Source organism: Loxodonta africana, chromosome 2, assembly GCF_030014295.1.
Source record: "Loxodonta africana isolate mLoxAfr1 chromosome 2, mLoxAfr1.hap2, whole genome shotgun sequence".
In the NCBI taxonomy this organism is placed as follows: Eukaryota; Metazoa; Chordata; class Mammalia; order Proboscidea; family Elephantidae; genus Loxodonta; species Loxodonta africana.
Genome location: NC_087343.1, coordinates 75,080,865 through 75,099,897, shown reverse-complemented (window position 1 = coordinate 75,099,897; position 19,033 = coordinate 75,080,865). Strand labels below are relative to the sequence as shown.

General features: G+C 40.7%; 1 protein-coding gene across 3 annotated transcripts in view; it reads right to left on the bottom strand.

The window, feature by feature from the left end:
* MCCC2 (methylcrotonyl-CoA carboxylase subunit 2) overlaps nt 1–19,033 on the bottom strand; it is an 80,411-nt gene that overhangs the window by 48,236 nt on the left and 13,142 nt on the right. For all 3 annotated transcript variants that reach the window (XM_003408091.4, XM_023545532.2, XM_064272964.1), the window contains 3 exons: nt 13,664–13,765; nt 8,296–8,423; nt 6,848–6,960 (listed from right to left, as the gene is read on the bottom strand). In XM_003408091.4, the coding sequence (XP_003408139.1) occupies nt 6,848–6,960; nt 8,296–8,423; nt 13,664–13,765 (343 nt within the window). The remainder of the gene's footprint in view (nt 1–6,847; nt 6,961–8,295; nt 8,424–13,663; nt 13,766–19,033) is intronic.

Below are 19,033 nucleotides of genomic sequence, written 5' to 3'. Positions count from 1 at the left end.
TTTTAAATATTTTATGGGCTTTTTTTAAAGCCAAAAAACTAGAAAAGGTTTTGCAGGGAGGAAATTGTGAAAAGCACACACCGTCACTCTGACCTCTTGTTCCTGGTAATAGAACACCAGGTTCAGCTCAAACCATTTCAGGGCCCACTGCCCCCCACCCGCGCCCCCCCCCACAAAAAAGTGAAGAGTCACAATGATGTAAGAGAAAAGAAGAGCAACTATCAGTGTGTATTCACACACCAAACGGTGGAGAGGAGGAGACAAAGAAAGAGGAATTATTTTGTCAAAATGTAGTAATACAAAAATGAGAGAAATTAAATGCCATCATACCATATCAGGAGGGAACAAAAGATCTACCAATTAAGTAGCAAAGTCCCATGAAGGAAGAGCTGACAAATTATTAGCTAGACATATATACTTTAGGGAATTTTCTCATAGGCCAACGACATTCCAGATGCACGTCCCCTGTAAGCAAGGCAATCTGCAATCTCTGACACCTGACAATATATCATAGATGTACAAAACCTATTAGCAGGCGACAGTGGTAGGAGCCTTCTAACAGCCCCCAAGAATTGTGTAAGCCCCTCCCCTTGAGTGTAAGGTGAATCTAGTGGCTTCTAAGGAATAGATTACAAGTGATGTGATCTTACTTCTGTGATTAGGTTATAAAAAGACTGACTTCTGTCTTGCCCTCTCTCTTGCTGACACATTCCTTTGTCCTCACTTTCTTGCTTTGATGAAGTAGCTGACATGTTGTGAGATGCTCTATGGAGAGGCCACAGGGCAATGAACAGAGAGCGGCCTCTTTGGCCAACAGCTCGTGAAGAACTGAGGCCTCAGTCCAATAGCCCAAAAGGAACTGAATCCTGCCAATAACCACATGAGTGAGTTAGGAAGAGAATCCTTCCCAGTCAAGCCTTGAGATGACTGCAGCCTTGTGAGAGACCCTAGGCAGAGGACCCAGCTAAACTGTGCCCGGATCCCTGACTTACAGAAACTGTGAGATAATAAACGTATGTTGTTTTAAACTGCTAAGTTTGGGGTAATTTGTTCCACAGCAATCTATAACTAATTCAGACATCAAAAACCATCTGTCTTAAGTGACTACAACTGAAGTAAATTTGGAGACCTGGGACAAACTCTATTTAGAAGTATTTTGTTGTTGTTGTTTCTCTTCAATGTATCTCTCTGTAAACTGTTCATCTATTCCAAAGATGAGAGACAGACCACAGCAGAATTCTGTACCAGCCCCAAGAATGCTGAAAAAACTAAGAGCTAGACATGGATGAACCTTGAAACCATTATGCTAAGTTAAAGGAATGAGTCACAAAAGACTACATATTATATGACTCCATTTCTGTAAAATGTCCAGAATGGGCAAATCCATAGAGACAGAAAGTAGATTACTGATTGCCTAGAGCTGAGGGGTCAGGTGGAAATGGGGAGTAACTGCTAACAGGTGAGAGATTTCTTTTAGAGATGACAAAAAGATTATAAAATTGATTGTGATATTGGCAACACAGAAATGTACACTTTAGCCCAATTGTGAGTCATATCTCAACAAAGATGTTATTAAAATTTAATAAAATCAACTGCTAGAGTTACTTGGCATGCAGAATCAAAATTCCCATATGTTTTCATCAGTAAAGAAGACAAACCATTCTAGTCACAAGTACCAAACTTAATATTGCTGAAACAAATTCTGAGAGTAGAAACGAAAATTAAATAAAACTCAGATAAGAGAAGTCAACATTATCACAGAATCTCCTCTTCTCATCATTTAATTCCGAGTGATTCAATCACTCTCAGAACGGAAAGGCACCACAGCATCTCGGCTCAGGGACAGAGTGAATGTATAGTGTGCCAAGAAGGGCTTTGCCATTGTGTTTGCTCCTTCTACTCATAAAACACAGAAACCCCAGTGCTAACAGTACTGACAACTCTCCATGTCCCAAAGCATTTGGTTGCTTTACAACAAAGCTCTTACACAGGCCTCACTGGACAAATTATCTGGAGGTGCAGAAAGAAAAATCTACTGCATCTATACTAACTAACCCTTTGCCATCGAGTAGATTCCGACTCATAGTGACCCTATAGCACAGAGTAGAACTGCCCCATAGGGTTTCCAAGGAACCACTGGTAGATTCAAATGGCCAACCTTTTTGTTAGCAGCCGAGCTCTTAACCACTGAGCCACCAGAGCTCATCTATACTAAAAAAATAAAAAATACTAAGAGAGTATTAAAAGGATTTAACATAAATGACCGTAAACTATTCTAACCACACTCAGAAGTATAATCTGGCTGGCCTTGGGGACACAACTCTAGGCATTGTGCCAGGAGAGATACCACAGTGACCCTCACTGGCATCAGGACACGGTGAACTCCAAAGAACTTCACTGAGCAGGGCTGCAGTCCACCCAGTCGCTGGTGAGGTGGGCCCACTTTGTGATACGGATGAACCAAGAGATCCCTCTTGCCAGCATGAGGAGGTGTATGGTGTTTATAAGACTTGTATCAAAAGCTAGAAAGCAGCAAAATGGCTAAGAATGATGTGTAACTGACAATAACAATACTTGTCATCACCTCCACAGAAGGCACAAACAAAATTTTTAATAATAGGGTATGTGGAAGTGGTATGCTAGAAAATAGAGGTAACAGTCTAGAAAAACTTTGGCAAAATTTCATTACCTTCCAGGTCTTGCCTGAACAGAGACTGGTTCTCACTGCACCAAAAACAAATTATATATTGTAGGTCAGCGGCCTGCCCTATGGAAAAGGGCTTACTTAGGAAGCCATGAGGTTTTATACGTAATTCTGAAAAGCTATGTGAACTCTAGACCTCCATTCTCCCACTAAAAAAAAGCTGTAGAAAACTATCCAGTTCAAAAGAATACTGGGATAAGTGTAATATAACTTGGTGGGTGAAAAAATTCCAATTACTTGAGGGAAAAGCCATTAAAAATGTAATAACATAGGCCATTTAAGATACTCCACTGGTCCCACCCTGTCAGGAGCAAGGGAGAATGAAGAAAACCAAAGCGACAAGTGACAGATTAGTCCAAAGGACTAATGGACTGCAACTACCACAGCCTCCACCAGACTGAGTCCAGCTAGATGGTGCCCAGCTATCACCACTGACTGCTCTGACAGGGATCACAGTAGATGGTCCTGGACAGAGCTGGAGAAAAATGTACAACAAAATTCTAACTCAAAAAGGAAGACTAGACATACTGGCCTGACAGAGACTGGAGAAACTTTGAGAGTATGGCCCCTGGACACCCTTTTGGATCAGTAATGAAGTCACTCCTGAGGTTCACCCTTCAGCCAAAGATTATATAGGCCCATAAAACAAAATGAGACTAAAGGGGCACACCGGCCCAGGGGCAAGGACTAGAAGGCAGGAGGGGACAGGAAAGCTGGTAACAGGGAACCCAAGGTGGAGAAGGGAGAGTGTTGACATGTCTTGGGATTGGTAATCAATGTCACAAAACAATATGTGTACTAACTATTTAATGAAAAGCTAGTTTGTTCAGTAAACCTTTATGTAAAGTACAATAATAAAGAATAAAAAAATATAATAATATGTTTTTCTGAAATCTCTCATCTTACTTCTTTTTCAATTCAAAGTAATTGTGGAAAGCAGATATTGCCTGTATCACATTTTCTATCTGTACCTAAAAAGCTGCCCTTAAAAAATAAAAGGCACAAAATACACATCAATCCAATAGCTGTCAGGAATTTAAGAACATTACCAAATATACTGACTGAGCAACACTGCTGATTCTGGAGTACTCATGCTTATCTGTGCTGACTAGATGGGTTGAAATGTACACATCTTAGTTATCTAGTGCTGCTATAACAGAAACACCACAGGTGGATGGCTTTAACCAAAAGAAATTTATTTTCTGACAGCTTGGGAGGCTAGAAGTCTGAATTCAGAGCACCGGCTTTCTCTCTCTGTCAGCTCTGGAGGAACAACCTTGTTGATCATGACAGCCCCTTCTCAACTGTGTCTGGAGGCAGGTCTCTCCCTGCCCCTCGGCACCTCGGCCCAGCCTCTGCCCTGCTGGGACAAATGTTACAAAGCTCTATAGCTGCACCAATAAGTGCTCAAAGGCACCCTACTGCATCAGGAAGCCTCTTGCCCAAAGGCACTCAGCTCTCTCTCGTTCCATGAGTCAGCTCCCACACCATCTCATGCTGGTCTTCTGGTTCTACTGTCGCCGTCTTTCTGCTGCCACTTCTTGCCGTCTCCAGCATCACAGCTCTCTCTCTGTGCCTCCTGGTTCTAGGAGGTTCTCAGTGCAGGGACCAAAGGATGCAGTCCGCTCCCGTCTCTTCTTCTTGGTGGTATTAAGACACCCTATCTCATTAACAACCTGTGTCATGCAGATGACACAACCTTGGTAAAGTACGTCAGTGAAAAGGAAGAAGACCCTCAACGAGATGGACTGACACACTGGCTGTAACAATGGGCTTGAGCATAGCAACAATTGAAAGGACGGCGCAAGACTGGGCAGTGTTTCATTCTGTTGTGCATAGGGTTGCTAGGAGTTGGAACTGACTCCACGGCACCTAATAACAACAACAATCTGTTTGCTTCTCTCTCCTTTTGTCTCTTATAAAAAGTGTGACTCAAGCAAGGGCATAACTTGAATAAGGGTGGTAAGGGTGGTGACTGGGACAAGGGTAGTGATTTGAGTCACCCTCTAATAAGGTGGTGGTGACTCAAGATATTCCATCCTAATCCTTCCTTATTAACATAGCGGACAACTCGCTCCCAAATGGGACCATAACCATAAACACACACACACAAAAAAAACCACTGCCTTCGAATTGATTCCAACTCATAGTGACCCTATAGAACAGGGCAGAACTGCCCCATAGGGTTTCCAGAGAGCGGCTGGTAGATTTGAACTGCTGACCTTTTAGTTAGCAGTCAAACACTTAACCACTGCACCACCACAACCACAAGCATAAAGGCTAGGATTTATAACATATCACAAAACGGAGGATAATTCTCATCAGACCACAAAATGGAGGACAACCACACAATACTGGGAATCACAGCCCAGCCAAGTTAACACATACTTTGGAGGGACACAATTCAATCCATAATAACTCATAATACAAAAGTCCATCTTACACAGAACATTCCATTTCTTCCTCATTCTTTTTATCCAAGAGCCTCAAAGTAATCAAACTGAGGGATTTCATTTCTCCTAAGCACTGACTTCATAAACAGGTTGAAATGTGTTTAAAAATAGGTATATAGGGCCTCTCCTAACTAAGCCCCTCAAAACAATAACCAAGGTCTGAAACAAGCAAATCAACAAGATAAATTTTGAAAATAATGAGCTAGGTCAAGAGAGACAGAAGAGGGTGGGAAGAGAGGGAAGGAGAGGCCTCAGAATAATTTTGAATACATCTCCAAAAAAGAACAAGTAGGCAGAAACACAAACAGATAAAAAAAGCAAGGGACCTGAAGAACTGCAAATAAACATGGCCAGATGAATAATGCCTACTTCAGAAGATATAAACTGTTAGTACAAGCAAAAACATCTTGGTGCTGGTATACTAAGGATTATAGCGAAACAAGGAAAAGAACTGACGCAGCAGAGCACAGATCAATCTACAGCAAATTAGACTACCACTAAATTATAAAAATTAGTGGTAATGTAAGACCTAGAAAGCCAAGTATGAAGAGCCCACTTATGAAGAGAATTCTAAGTCTCACACTCAAAAAGCCAACAACATGGTAACTACAATCAGGAAAATACCATATGTATAAGAAGCACATTGGAATCCTGGTGGCACAGTGGTTAAGAGCTCAGCTGCTATCCAAAAGGTCAGCAGTTCGAATCCACCAGCCGCTCCTTAGAAACCCTATGTGGCAGTTCTACTCTGTCCTATAGGGTCACTATGAGTCGGAATCGACTCAAGGGCAATAGGTTTGTTTGTTTTTTTTAAGAAGCACATTGCCAAGATCATCATGGCAACAAGCATGGATTTGGAGAAGGCTCAGAAACAGTATGCTCAGGACATGAGACTCAGACACCAATATACCATCTTCAAAAAAATACATAAAATCACTTGCCGTTGAGCTGATTTTGACTCATAGCGACCCCATGTGTGTCAGAGTAGAACTGCACCCCACAGAGTTTTCAAGGCTGTGATCACTCAGAAGTAGATCATCAGGCCTTTCTTCCAAGGCACCTCTGGGTGGGTTCAAATCACCAACCTTTCAGTTAGTAGTTGAGCGCTTAACCATTTGCATCATCCTCAGGGACTCCATAGGGAGTCCTAAAAGCTACCATGAAGGAAGGAAAAATGAAGCAGAAGAGAATACAGAAGTAAGTATCGAGTTTAAATGTCTTCTCCTTGAGCACAAGAAGACATTTCAGACCTTGGAAGATATGTAGGAATCTGTCTATATTTTCACAGCTGCAAAGATACGGACATTAAGGTTGTTCCTTAACTTTTGCCATAACAAGCAATGTTACAATAAACTTTCTTGTACATGTCTCCTCATACATACACTATAATTTCTCTATAGTCTTAGCAAAGGAACTCCTGAGTACCCTTTCTTTTTAAAATCTGTTTTTCCTTGGATGAATAACCCTTATTACTTTATAGGAATATTACCATAATTAACCAAAGACTCAGTAAAGATACTCATTTCATAGGGACTCATAGTGTTTGGTTTGGTTCAGCAGAAATAACCTTTAAGACACTTTCTATGGAAAAAGATTAAGTTCTGTTTTTTATTTTTAGTTCATGTCACAGTATCTGGTAAGCACAGACATTTGGAGCAAAAAGCAGTACATTTCATTAACAAGAAATTACCTGTGTAATATTTTTAGAAGACATAATTGCCTGATTATAGAATATGCGACCAAAGTGATCTCGATCTGGAAATACATCTGCTTGTCGGGGTAAGTTGGCCCCTCCTGAATCAACTGAAAACAAGGAAAATGAAAGAAATAAGTAATCTCTATAAATAAAATAGACTAAACATATGGAAACTTATTTGGTGACACCATCAGTTCTCAATCCCATTCACAAAAATAGCCCAGCACTCTAGGCTATTCTAGAGCCTCTTTCTCCTATCTCCCAAAGTAGCCAAACAGATCCACTGTTTGCCCCCAATACCTGTTAGGCTCTTCAACCTCTGTGCAAGATTCCACTTGAAATGTATTAGGGCATTCTCTTCTTTAAGGACCAGCTACGGGCCCACAAATACCATAAATTCTTAACCAGTTCAGCTAAAAATCTAAACCAATACAAAGAATTCATGTGGCAATTTATCATATCTTGCCTTCTGATGCAGTTTTTAACTGCAGATTACAATAGTAGATAAGAACGTCAGCTGGGTTGAAAACAGAGCTCTGTTGCTTCACACCTATGTGACTGGTTGCTAGCCATTCTATGCCTAGGTTCCCTCATCCGTGAAATGAAGATAAAAGTAACAATCCCACAGAGTTGTTATTCAGGTGAGATGAACTAATGTATGTGAAGCACTCAGTTCAGCACATACTGTGTGTGCACATAGTATATGTTTAAAAAAAAGGAAAGAGAGAAAAAGTTAGCTCATCTTATACCTATTATTGTTGCCTGGAGCTCTTAGGTCTTTTATCGTCAATAAACACAATGACAACCTATCTTTAATTCATTAGAAGCTCTCTCGGTACATGACCTGCAAACAGTAGGGTCTCATCTGCCATTTTCTATATGTGAAAAGCAGCTCGCACTGAGTCACCCAGCTAAGTTAACTTTCCCAGAAGAAAGATCTCTGCATCAGTGCATCTATCCAAATGCCTGCATAAATGAACAATATGTGTTGAAGTTTTACCAGACTAACCCAATATCCAGGGAGTGCCAACTCTGAACTACCTTGCTTTTAGGTTCTTTTGGAAATATCCATATCTCTTAGATGCATTTTAAATTTCAAACAGAAATTTATAGTCATTTAAAATTAAATTTACTTTAAATTACATCTCTCAAATTATATACATACTCAAAAAAAGAAAAGAAAAAATCCACACATGTAGAGGACAACAATGCTGCATAAACCAGCTTTTTTCAGGGGTTATTCCTGAGTGATATCATTAGGAGTAGCTTTATTTACTTTCAGCCCTCCTCCCCAGAGTTTTAAGCAAAGAACATGCATTTTCTTTGTAATTATGGGAGAAACAAAGTTTTTAAAAATACTCATCGATAATATCAAATATACAGCCCTCTAAACAGTCATCATTGTACCAGCTAATAGTAGTTTCACAACTCTTGTGACTTACCCAAATAGATGCAGGTGAGCCTGTTTTGCAATGCAATTTCTTGTGCTCGTACATGTTTTTTCACAGTCACTGGGTAGTAAGAACCTCCCTTAACAGTGGCGTCATTGGCAACAATCATGCATTCTACTCTGAAAGGCAAAAATTTCATTGGAAAGAGAATATGAGAGATTTCTTCAATATTAAAGGCCAATCACACCTACGTCTCACTCTGAGACTCTCCGATATAACCTTCAACTTCCAGCACATATCACTAATGACACTCATTAGAAGACAATCTTATGTTATAAAAACAATGTTTAATCATGGTTCACACATGCATTTATATGATACATAATGATCACTTTTAACAAGTTTACAAATTCACCTTGATTTTTAAAGAGTCATCAGTCCTAGCGTGTGGCTAAATGCCTCCAAGAAAAACTGCCTCCTCTGCCATGAGAACCGGGAGAACAGAATGTGCCCAGCTACCATTACTGAACATTTAGAATAAAGATCCTATTGGAGAATCTTGATCAAAAGGGGGAAAATGCAGAACAGAATTTCATATTCTCATGGAATCCATACTTTCTGGAGCCATGGAGACTAGATAAATCCCTGAAACTAATGCCCTGAGATAATCTTCAAACCTTAAGCCAAAAATATCATCTCAGCTGCTAACCAAAAGGTTGGCAGTTTGAACCCACCAGCCACTCCGCAGGAGAAAGATGTGCCAGTCTGCTTCCTTAAAGATTACAGTCTTGGAAACGCTATGAGGCAGTTCTACTGCAATGGGCATGGGTGTTTTTTTAGAAGCTTCCAGAAGTTTTAAGAGCTCTGATTATTCTTCAGTTACCTACCCCACCCCCTAGAGCTGGGGGGAAGAAAGGAGAGATGTTGGGGTAATCAGATTCTACAAGCCTGGGACTCACACCTTGAGGAGGGGTATCTTCCAGCTGGTTCTGAGTTTGGGAGGGGAGGTAGGTTTAAGATGGAGACTGGAACCAACTGTAATGACCGGTGAAGAGGCATTGCTGAGTTGATGCTCACGGAAACAGCAAGCAGACAGGAAGCAGTAGGCCCCTTCTCCTCCTCCAGCCCCTGCAGCTCCCTCTAGCACCCCCTGTTGGCAGCACCTGGCAGTGACCAGGGGACAAAGGAAAAATGTAGCTTTCAGAGTCCTAGCCCCAGCATTACCAAGGCAAGTTTAGAGGGGAGCTTGGGGCAAGAGACAACAGCTTAACTGGTACAAAGGTGAAATAACTTTATAAACTGTCAATGCTACCCATGGGCATTTACTATTATCACAATTTCTTCCCTACAGTGCCTAGGCTAACTCCTTATTCTTTCTCTTTTAAAAATATTTTACAATATGGACTAGCAAAGAATATAAATCCTTGGTATTATCAGCATTTTAAATTGTAATAAATGAAAAATACAAAAAAAAAAAAATCCCAAAGTCTTCTTAAATCCAAACAACAGATTAGCTTAACTAGTAAAGAATGTCTGCCTTGAGCACTATGCTCTTTTAAGAACTATCTATACAGGATCAAAGTGAAAACACCAACGTGAAAAATTAGACAGGAATCTTAGTTGGCAGTAAGTTTACGTTAATGGTGGGGGGGGGAACAACTCAGAAAAGGAGGATGAGAATAGTTGCACAACTCAAAGAATGTAATCAGTGCCACTGAATTGTACACGTAGAAATTGTTGAGTTGTTATGTGTTTTGCTGTGTATATTCTTAACAATAACAAAATAAAATAAATTAAAAGAAGAACTCTACAGAGTAATTCATTGAATTCCTGTTGAAAATAAAGTGGAGAGAACAGTAATTAAACATGCAGCCTAGGGTAGTATTTAGCTTCTCACACTAGGGTATGTGGCCAGCAGGGTTTAGCACAAGATAAACATGGCTCCTCTCCTTTGAAGGTCAATTTTATTCACTAAGTCTCATGGAACCTTTCCTACATTAACATATTATAGAGTGGAATGCAAATTTTTAATGACTTTAATATTAAACAAACTAGATTTCAAAGGAAATTTAGGCTTAAGGCAGGTTGCAGGGCCAGAACCCACAACTCCAGGGTGTGTGTTCACACTTCTCTGCCACTGGGGGGGGGCAATGCACTAGAAAAGCTTATGAAGCTCCGGTGCTGGAAAGAGGCCAGGCTGTGAGGTCAGACAAAACTAGACTGAAACTCTGGTTCTACCCCTTGCTAGTTATGTGACTCTGGACAAGGACACACCCACCTTTGCTTGTCTATTAAAAAGTCACAAACATGTTACAGAATGGGAAATAAAATTAGTCCACAAAAACGCTGTATTAAACATCTGTTGGTTTTGCCTGCCCAACATTCATTATTCTGGCAACAGAATTCCTCTTTTTCTTCCAGAAATTACCTTTTCTTTATCCTTAATTATTAATCCCTGTAGCTCAAGGGGGCTGACCCAGGGCTCAACCCTGCACCTTTCTACTCAAAGGCCATACGCTGGCTCAGAAACCGACACCAGCCCCAAGCTAACCACTTAGGACTTCCTTTTCCACTGCAGTTGCTAAGCTTATAGACTATAAACCAGGAACTACTTGGAGGCATCTTTGCCTCTGTGTTTGCAGAGGCAAAGCCAAAGCTGATTAAGGCACAGCAGGAATAGAAAACAGCTTGTAGGAGCCTGATTATACTGCTTGGGCTCCTGAATCAAGCCATGCCCAAACTTCTCAGTTAAGAAAGTCGATAAATTCCATTTTCTCTTAAACTAATTTGAGCAGGTCCTGAACCTGTACAATTTCCAAGTGCAATTATTTCTTTCCAAGTCGGAAACTTTCTAGGGAACAAGGTGCCAAGAAAGAAAATAAAATATAAAAGCATAAACAATAAAATATTTATATATCCTTTTTTACATTTGTGTATGTAAAAAAAAAAAAAAAAAAAGGACAAGAACATGCTCCAAAGGTGTTCACAATCATTACAAATTGAGGTATAATTAAGGGTAACCCTTGTGGGGCAGTGGTTAAGCACTCAGGCTGCTAACCAAACGGTTGGTCGTTGGAATCCCCCAGTTCTATTCTGTCCTATAGGGTCGCTATGAGTTGGAATCGACTCTATGGCAACAGGTTTGGGTTTTTCTGGTTTACTCCCCTACTAGAAGCCCTGATGGTACAACAGCTAAATGCTCGACTGTTCTCCAAAAGGCTGGCAGTTGGAACCCACCCACTGATTCCTCAGGAGAAAGATATGGCAATCTTCGCCTATAAAGATGAAAGCCTAGAAAACCCTATGGGGACAGTTCTACTCTGTCACCTGGGGTCACTATGAGTTGAAATCCACTCCATGACCCCTAACAACAACCACCCTCCTTCTTAATGATGTATTTCCATGACATACAAATTTAGTAATAACTCTGCATTAAGTTCACATTTCTTTTAAAAGACTAATTTTTAAGTGCCCCATAAGGCTCCAAGAAAATAATGCCTCCATATTGGGTGAACATGAAGCAAATCACAATTGGCAAAGAGCCACGGGGGGGGGGTCTGAAGGTAGGGAAAGGAGCAAGGAAGGAACAGCAATAACCCAAAACCCAGTGCCGTCGAGTCAATTCCGACTCATAGCTGCACCTACCCTGAAAGCAAGGCTTGTGGGGAGAAGATGGAGGAACATACATCATAAACCAGCATCTGAGTCAAAAGTAATTGTGTCAGGCTCAGATTCAGAATAACTGAGCTCAAAGCCTAGCTTCCCCAGGGGCATGTGATCGTAGGCAAGTTACTGTAACTCTCTAAATCTATTTCTGGAGCCCTGGTGATACAGTGGTTAAACACTTGGCTGCTAACCAAAAGGTCGCCAGTTCAAACCTACCAGCCACTCGGCAGAAGAAAGATGTGACAGTCTGCTTCCATGAAGATTACAGCCTTGGAAACCCTACGGGGCAGTTATACTCTGTCCTAAAAGGCCACTGTGAGTCAGAATCAACTCAACGGCAATGGGGTTTTAAGCCTATTTCTTTACCTGTGGAATGGTGATGACAATAATAGTACCCATATCACAGAGCTGTTGTGAGGACTAAGACAATTAGTAGATGGAAAGTGTTCAGTAAGTTCCTGGCACACAGTAACTACGTGATGAAAGTGAGATTATACAGAGTTGATCCTCATTACCCATGGATTCCATGTTTAAGAATTCATTTACTCACTAAAATAAATTCGTAACCTCAAAATCAACACTCGGGCACTATCACAATCTTTCATGAACATGCACAGAACGTTGAAAATGTGAACTGCCTGATGTACATGTTCCCACCTGAGGTTGAACGAGGCAACACTCTGCTTTCCGGTTTCAGCTTTCATACTGTAAACAAGTATCCTTTTCGTGGTTTACTTAGTGCCATGTTTTTTGCAGTTTTTGTGTTTTTTGTGCAGGCAGTTTAAAATAGTCTGCAAGCCATTATAAAGCACTTCAAGCGCTGAAGTTCTGTCTAGTGTTCCTTAGTGCAAGAAGGCTCTGACGTGCCTCACAAAGAAAATTTGTGTTAGATAAGCTTCTTTCAAACATCAGTATAGTGTTATTGGATTAGAATTTAATGAATCAACAATATACTTTAAATGGGTATCTTTAAACAGAAGCACACATAAAACAAGGTTATGTATCAATCAGCTGACAAAAATGTTGTGACCAGAGGCTTACAGGAATCTAACCCTGTATTTCTTTGGGGGGGGGGGGGTGTGTGTGTGTCTCTGTCTATCTGTCTGTCTGTCTGTCTGTGTGTGTCTGTGTCTGTGTCTGTGTGTCTGTGTGCATAAATAAGTTTAACATCTAGCAATCTAGATTCCCTAAGTATACAGTGGTTCTCAAACTTTAGCATATGAAAACCAGGAGGGCCTGTTAAAATACACATTGCAGGACTCCACCCTGAGGGTTTCCAATTTAGGACTTCTGGAGAACACCTGAAAATGTGCATTTCCAAGAAGTTTCCAGGTAATGCTGATACTGCCAATGCTGTTGTCTAAACCAAAAGCCAAACCCACTGCCATCCAGTCAATTCTAACTCATACTGGCTGCTGTCAAGAGACTGCATTTAGACAACTACTTCCCTAAGACAGTGGTTTTCACTCTAGTTGTGCAAGACATTCCCTGCGGAGACTTTGAAAACTACACATGACAGACCCACACCTGGAGATTCTGATTAAGTAGGGAGGTCTGGATTGAAGCCCTTGGTTTTTTTCCCCCCTTTTCATCTTTAAAACTCCACACATAAATCTAGTATATATCTCAATAGAAAACTTCAGCCCTAAATAATATAAACAGTACTCCAACTTGCATGCCAACGTGCAAAGTTAAGTGCCGGATGCCTGTACCTCCTCTTCTGACCACATTGTGAAGTAGGTAGAATACTCACCCTGCTACTCTGCCAATGCCTGTAATGATGCCACCTCCAGGGACCTCCTCATTGCCATATAACTGGTAACCTGCAAACTGGGATAATTCTAGAAATGGAGACCTGCAAGGGAAAAGGATGTTGCTTGAACTAATGCCGTTAAAAAAAAAAAAATCACACTTAAATTGTTATACATGGAAAGCAAAGATTTTTTTCTTTAACACGGCAATGCTTCAAATACCCGTATTATATATAAATCCAACAAAAGGAATTTTTTTTTAATTACTTAAAATTTTTAATAAAAGAATTTACAAAAAAAAAAATCCAGTGTGAATATTTGGGGAACTCATGGTATATTCACACAATAGAAAACTAAATACTTATTTAAAAAAGATGTTGTACAGTGTGTTTATACATATAGAAAGAGAACAGCAGCTAATACTTATGTGACACTTACCGTATGTCAGGCCCTCACCTAAGACCTTCAGAAACACTAACTCTTTTACTCCTCAGAATTACTCTTAGGTGATCCTATTATGATCCCTATTTCTTAATAAGGAAACTGAGACACACAAAGAATAAATAACTTGTCTAAGGTGACACCACTAGTAAATGGCAGAGCTAGGATTTAATATAAGAAGTTTGGCCCCAAGTCCAAAACTGGAGGTGAGGCCAAGACGGCAGAGTAGTCAGACCCTTCCTGTGGTCCCTCTTAAAACGAGACCCAAAAAAAACAAGTGAATCGATTATACATGACAATCTAGGAGCCCTGAACATCAAAGGCAAAGTTGAGGCATCAGACTGAGCGGCAGGGAGAGAAAGGGATGGTTCAGAAGCAGCAAGGAGTTGCCAGGCCTGACCCGGCAGCAACCAGTACCCTGCAGGCTGGATCAGCTGGATCAGCTGGCATCCCAGCAGTGGTGCCTGGGATGCATCTTCCACATCAGGAGAGACCGAATGGTGGACGGTCTGCTCAACCCTCCAGAACCAGTGAGAAACAGCACTCAATCGGCAAAAGATAAGTACATGCATTTAACCTACCATGAGGATCAAAAAACACCCTCTTTGGGAAGAACCCCTCCCCACTCTGTCCCAGGTCCAGGCTGGCTTCAGCAATTGCTGCGTCCCCTGGGACGGAAGTAGGATCCATTGTGCACGCTGAGCCATTCTCCCAGCTTTGGAGAGGAAACAAATTAACAAACAGGAAAAAATAATCTGCCAGCTCCCCTATGCCGGGAACTCAAGGCAGGTACAGCTCCTTTGCCTAGGCACAGGCATATGCAGTCCACAGATTTTGAATGCCTTTCACCTCGGCATTGACCTGTGTGGGGTCATTTCAACAGTGTAGGCCCTCAATAGCACAGTACGACAGGGAATATATCTGAAGCCTAATTTCAACTGTATCAGCTATAAGGTGGAGTGGCAGGTTCGTGACATTTGACGTCGCTCTGCCCATTAAGCAGGGAACTCACCTACTCACATCAGGTGCCTGAGGACTGGTGGCTCCATCCACGTCACCTAGCCACCCACAACAGAGGTCCAAGAGTAAGCGGTGCCTCCCAGTCCTTACAGCCAACAGCATTGGGTGTCCATAGTCCAGCTGCAAAATCCACCCACCTATGTGCTCTAGGGAACAGGGACATGCTTTCCTACCAGACTCAGGGGCAGGCATCAGGCCCCTGTCTTGCTCAGCATGTGACCTCCTACTGCAGCCAGATACCTATGCCTACTCCAAACATCCCTGTCCATCTGGGATGCTGGTGAGAGCCTGCGCCACATACTTGGTGACCAACTACCTAGACACCTGAGCTGAATCCATACAAGAAAATGGACTCCTGGGCTCACATACCTAGTAACAGCTCTAACCACCTGGTGACAGGACGTGAGATCTTCAAAAGTGCCAGTAATCAAACTACCTCACACGACCAGCCTATTTAGGCATATCAAAATAAGAAGCTAGGACACAGTAAGCAAACATAAAATACATAAATATAATAACTAACTGATGGCTCAGAGACAACAGTCAATATCAAATCACATAAACAGGCAGACCATTATGGCTTCGGCAAGCGCCCAAAACAAAGAATCAAAAAATCTTCCAGAGGAAGAGAAATTTTTGGAATTACCAAGGGTAGAACTCAAAAAATTAATATACAGAGCTCTTCAAGAGATCAGGAAGGAGATCATGCAAAACGCAGAACAAGGCAAAGAACACAAAGACAAAGCAACAGGAACTTAGGAAGGTTATACAAGGGCATAATGACAAATTTAACAGGCTACAAGAATCCACAGAGAGACAGCAAACAGAAATTCAGAAGATTAACAATAAAATTTCAGAATTAGACAACTCAATAGAAAGTCATAGGAGCAGAATCAAGGCAATGGAAGTCAGAATTAGTGAGATTGAAGATAAAGCACTTGGTACCAACATGTTTGAGGGAAAATTATAAAAAAGAATTTAAAAAAATGAAGAAACCCTAAGAATTACGTGGGACTCTATCAAAAGGAGTAACCTGCGAGTGATTGGAGTACCAGAACGGGAAGATAACCGAAAATACAGAGAGAATTGTTGAAGTTTTGTTGGCAGAAAACCTTCCTGATATTGTGAAAGATGAGAAGATATCTATCCAAGAAGCTCATTGAAACCCACACAAGGTAGATCCCAAAAGAAAGTCACCAAGACATAATATAATCAAACTTGCCAAAACTAAAGATAAAGAGAGAAATTTTAAAAGTAGCTAGGGATAAAGGAAAAGTCATCTACAAAGGACAGTCAATAAGACTAAGCTTGGACTACTCAGCAGAAACCACGCAGTCAGAAGGCAATCGGATGACATATATACAGCCTTAAAGGAAAAAAATTGCCAACCAAGAATTATATATTCAGCAAAACTGTCTCTCAAATACGATGGCGAAATTCGGGCATTTTCCGGATAAAAAGAAGTTTAGGGAATTTGTAAAAACCAAACCCAAATTACAAGAAATTACTAAAAGAAGTCCTCTGGTTAAAAAATCGATAACATCAGATAATAACCCAAACAGGGATATCAACCCAGATAGGGAAGTCACAAATAAATCAAAGCTAAATCACTGAAAATAGGGAAACAGAGACGTCAATATGTAAAAGATGACAACATTAAACAAAAAAGACGGATTAAATAATGTAGTCATAGATCTTTCATATGCAGAGGAAATCAAGGTGATATACGGAAACAAAAGATTGGTTTAAACTTAGAAAAATAGAGGTAAATATTAAGGTAACCACAAATGAAACTAGCAATCCTACACATCAAAATAAAAAACAAGAAAAACAGGCTCAGCAAATATAAAATCAACAACAATGAAATGAATGAAAAGAAAATACACAAAGAAAAATAGCACAGAAAATTCAGTGGAATAAAGAAACTGTCAACAAACACACAAAAAAGGAGTTTGGCCCCAAGGATCAAGCTCTTAACCACTGCACTATTCTATCTCTGTTACATAAACATTTAAGATGTGCTGCTGTTGTTGTCATTTTTGCTCTTGCTGTTGTTAGGTGCCATCGAGTGAGTTCTGACTCATATCGACCCTATGTACAAATGAATGAAACACTCCCTGGTTGTGGGTCACCCTCAAGACAGTCGTTGCTATGATTGAGCCCACTGTTGACAGCCACTGTGTCAATCCATCTCATTGAAGGTCTTCCTCTTTTTTCACTGACCTTCTACTTTATCAAGCATGATGTCCTTCTACAGGGACTCCTAATAGTGTCTCCAAAGTACTTGAGATAAAATATTGCCATCCTTGCTCCTAAGTAGCATTCTGGCTATACTTCGTCCAAAACAGATTTGTTCATTCTTCTTTGTCAACACCATAATTCAAAGGCCTCAACTCTTCTTCAGTCTTCCTTTTTCACTGTCCGGCTTTCACATACCATAGCTTGGGTCAGGGGCAGCTTAGTCCTCAAAGTGACATCTTCACTTTTTAACACATTAAAGAGGTCTTTTGCAGCAGATTTGCCCAGTGCAATATGTCATTTGATTTCTTGACTGCTGCTTCCATGGGCATTGACTACGGATCCAAGTAAAATAAAATTGATTTCAGTATTTTCCCCGTTTATATTATACTGCTTATTGGTCCAGAGCTGCCAAGTTTTGTTTTGTTTAAGTTGAGGTGTAATTCATACTGAACCCTGTAGTCTTTGATCTTCATGAGTAAGTCCTTCAAGTCCTCTTTGCTTTCAGCAAGCAAAGTCGTGTCATCTTTCAGCAAGCAGAGGTTGTTAATGAGTCTTCCACCAATCCTGATGCCGCATTCTTCTTCATATAGTCCATCTTCTCAGATTATTTGCTCAGCATACAACTGAATAAGTATGGTAAAAGGATACAACTCTGCGGCACACCTTTCCTGATTTTAAACCACATACTAACCCTTGTTCTGTTCGAATGACTGCCTCTTGGTCTATATGTACAGGTTCCTCATGAGCACCATTAAATGTTCTGGAATTCCCATTCTTTCAATATTACCCATAATATGTTATGATCCACAAATCTGAATGCCTTTGCATAGTCAATAAAACACAGGTAAAAATCTTTCTGGTATTCTCTGCTTTCAGCCAGATCCATCAGACATCAGCAATGATATCCCTTGTTCCACATGCTCTCCTCAATCTGGCTTGGCAGTTCCTTGTTGATGTACTGCTGCCACCACTTTTTAATTACCTTCAGCATAATTTTACTTGCACGTGATATTAATGACATTGTTTGATAATTTCCACATTTGCATGGATCACTTTTTCTTTGGAATGGGCACAAATACGGATCTCTTCCAGTCGGTTGACCAGGTAGCTATCTTCCAAATTTCTTGGCACAGACAAGTGAGTGCTTCCAGTGTTGTGTGTTTGTTGAAACATCTCAATTGGTATTCCATCAGTTCCTGGAGGCTTGTTTTTCACCAATGCCTTCAGTGCAACTTGGACTTCTTCCTTAAATACCAGAAGTTCTTGATCATATGCTACCTCCTGAAATGGTTGAATGTCGACCAATTCTTTTTGGTACAGTGACTCTCTGTATTTCTTCCATTTTCTTTTGATGCTTCTGCATCATCCAATATTTTACCACAGAATCCTTCAATACTGCAACTCGAGGCTTGAATTTTTTTTATTTATTGTGCTTTAAGTGAAAGTTTACAAATCAAGTCAGTCTCTCACACAAAAAGTTATATACACCTTGCTATGTACTCCTATACGGTCACTGTGAGTCAGAATCGACTCGACAGCAGTGGGTCTGGGTTTATGTACTCCTAGCTGCTCTTCCCCTAATGAAACAGCACATTCCTCCTCTCCTCCCAGTATTCCCCATGTCCGTTCAATCAGCTCCTGTTCCCCTCTTCCTTTTCATCTCGCCTCCA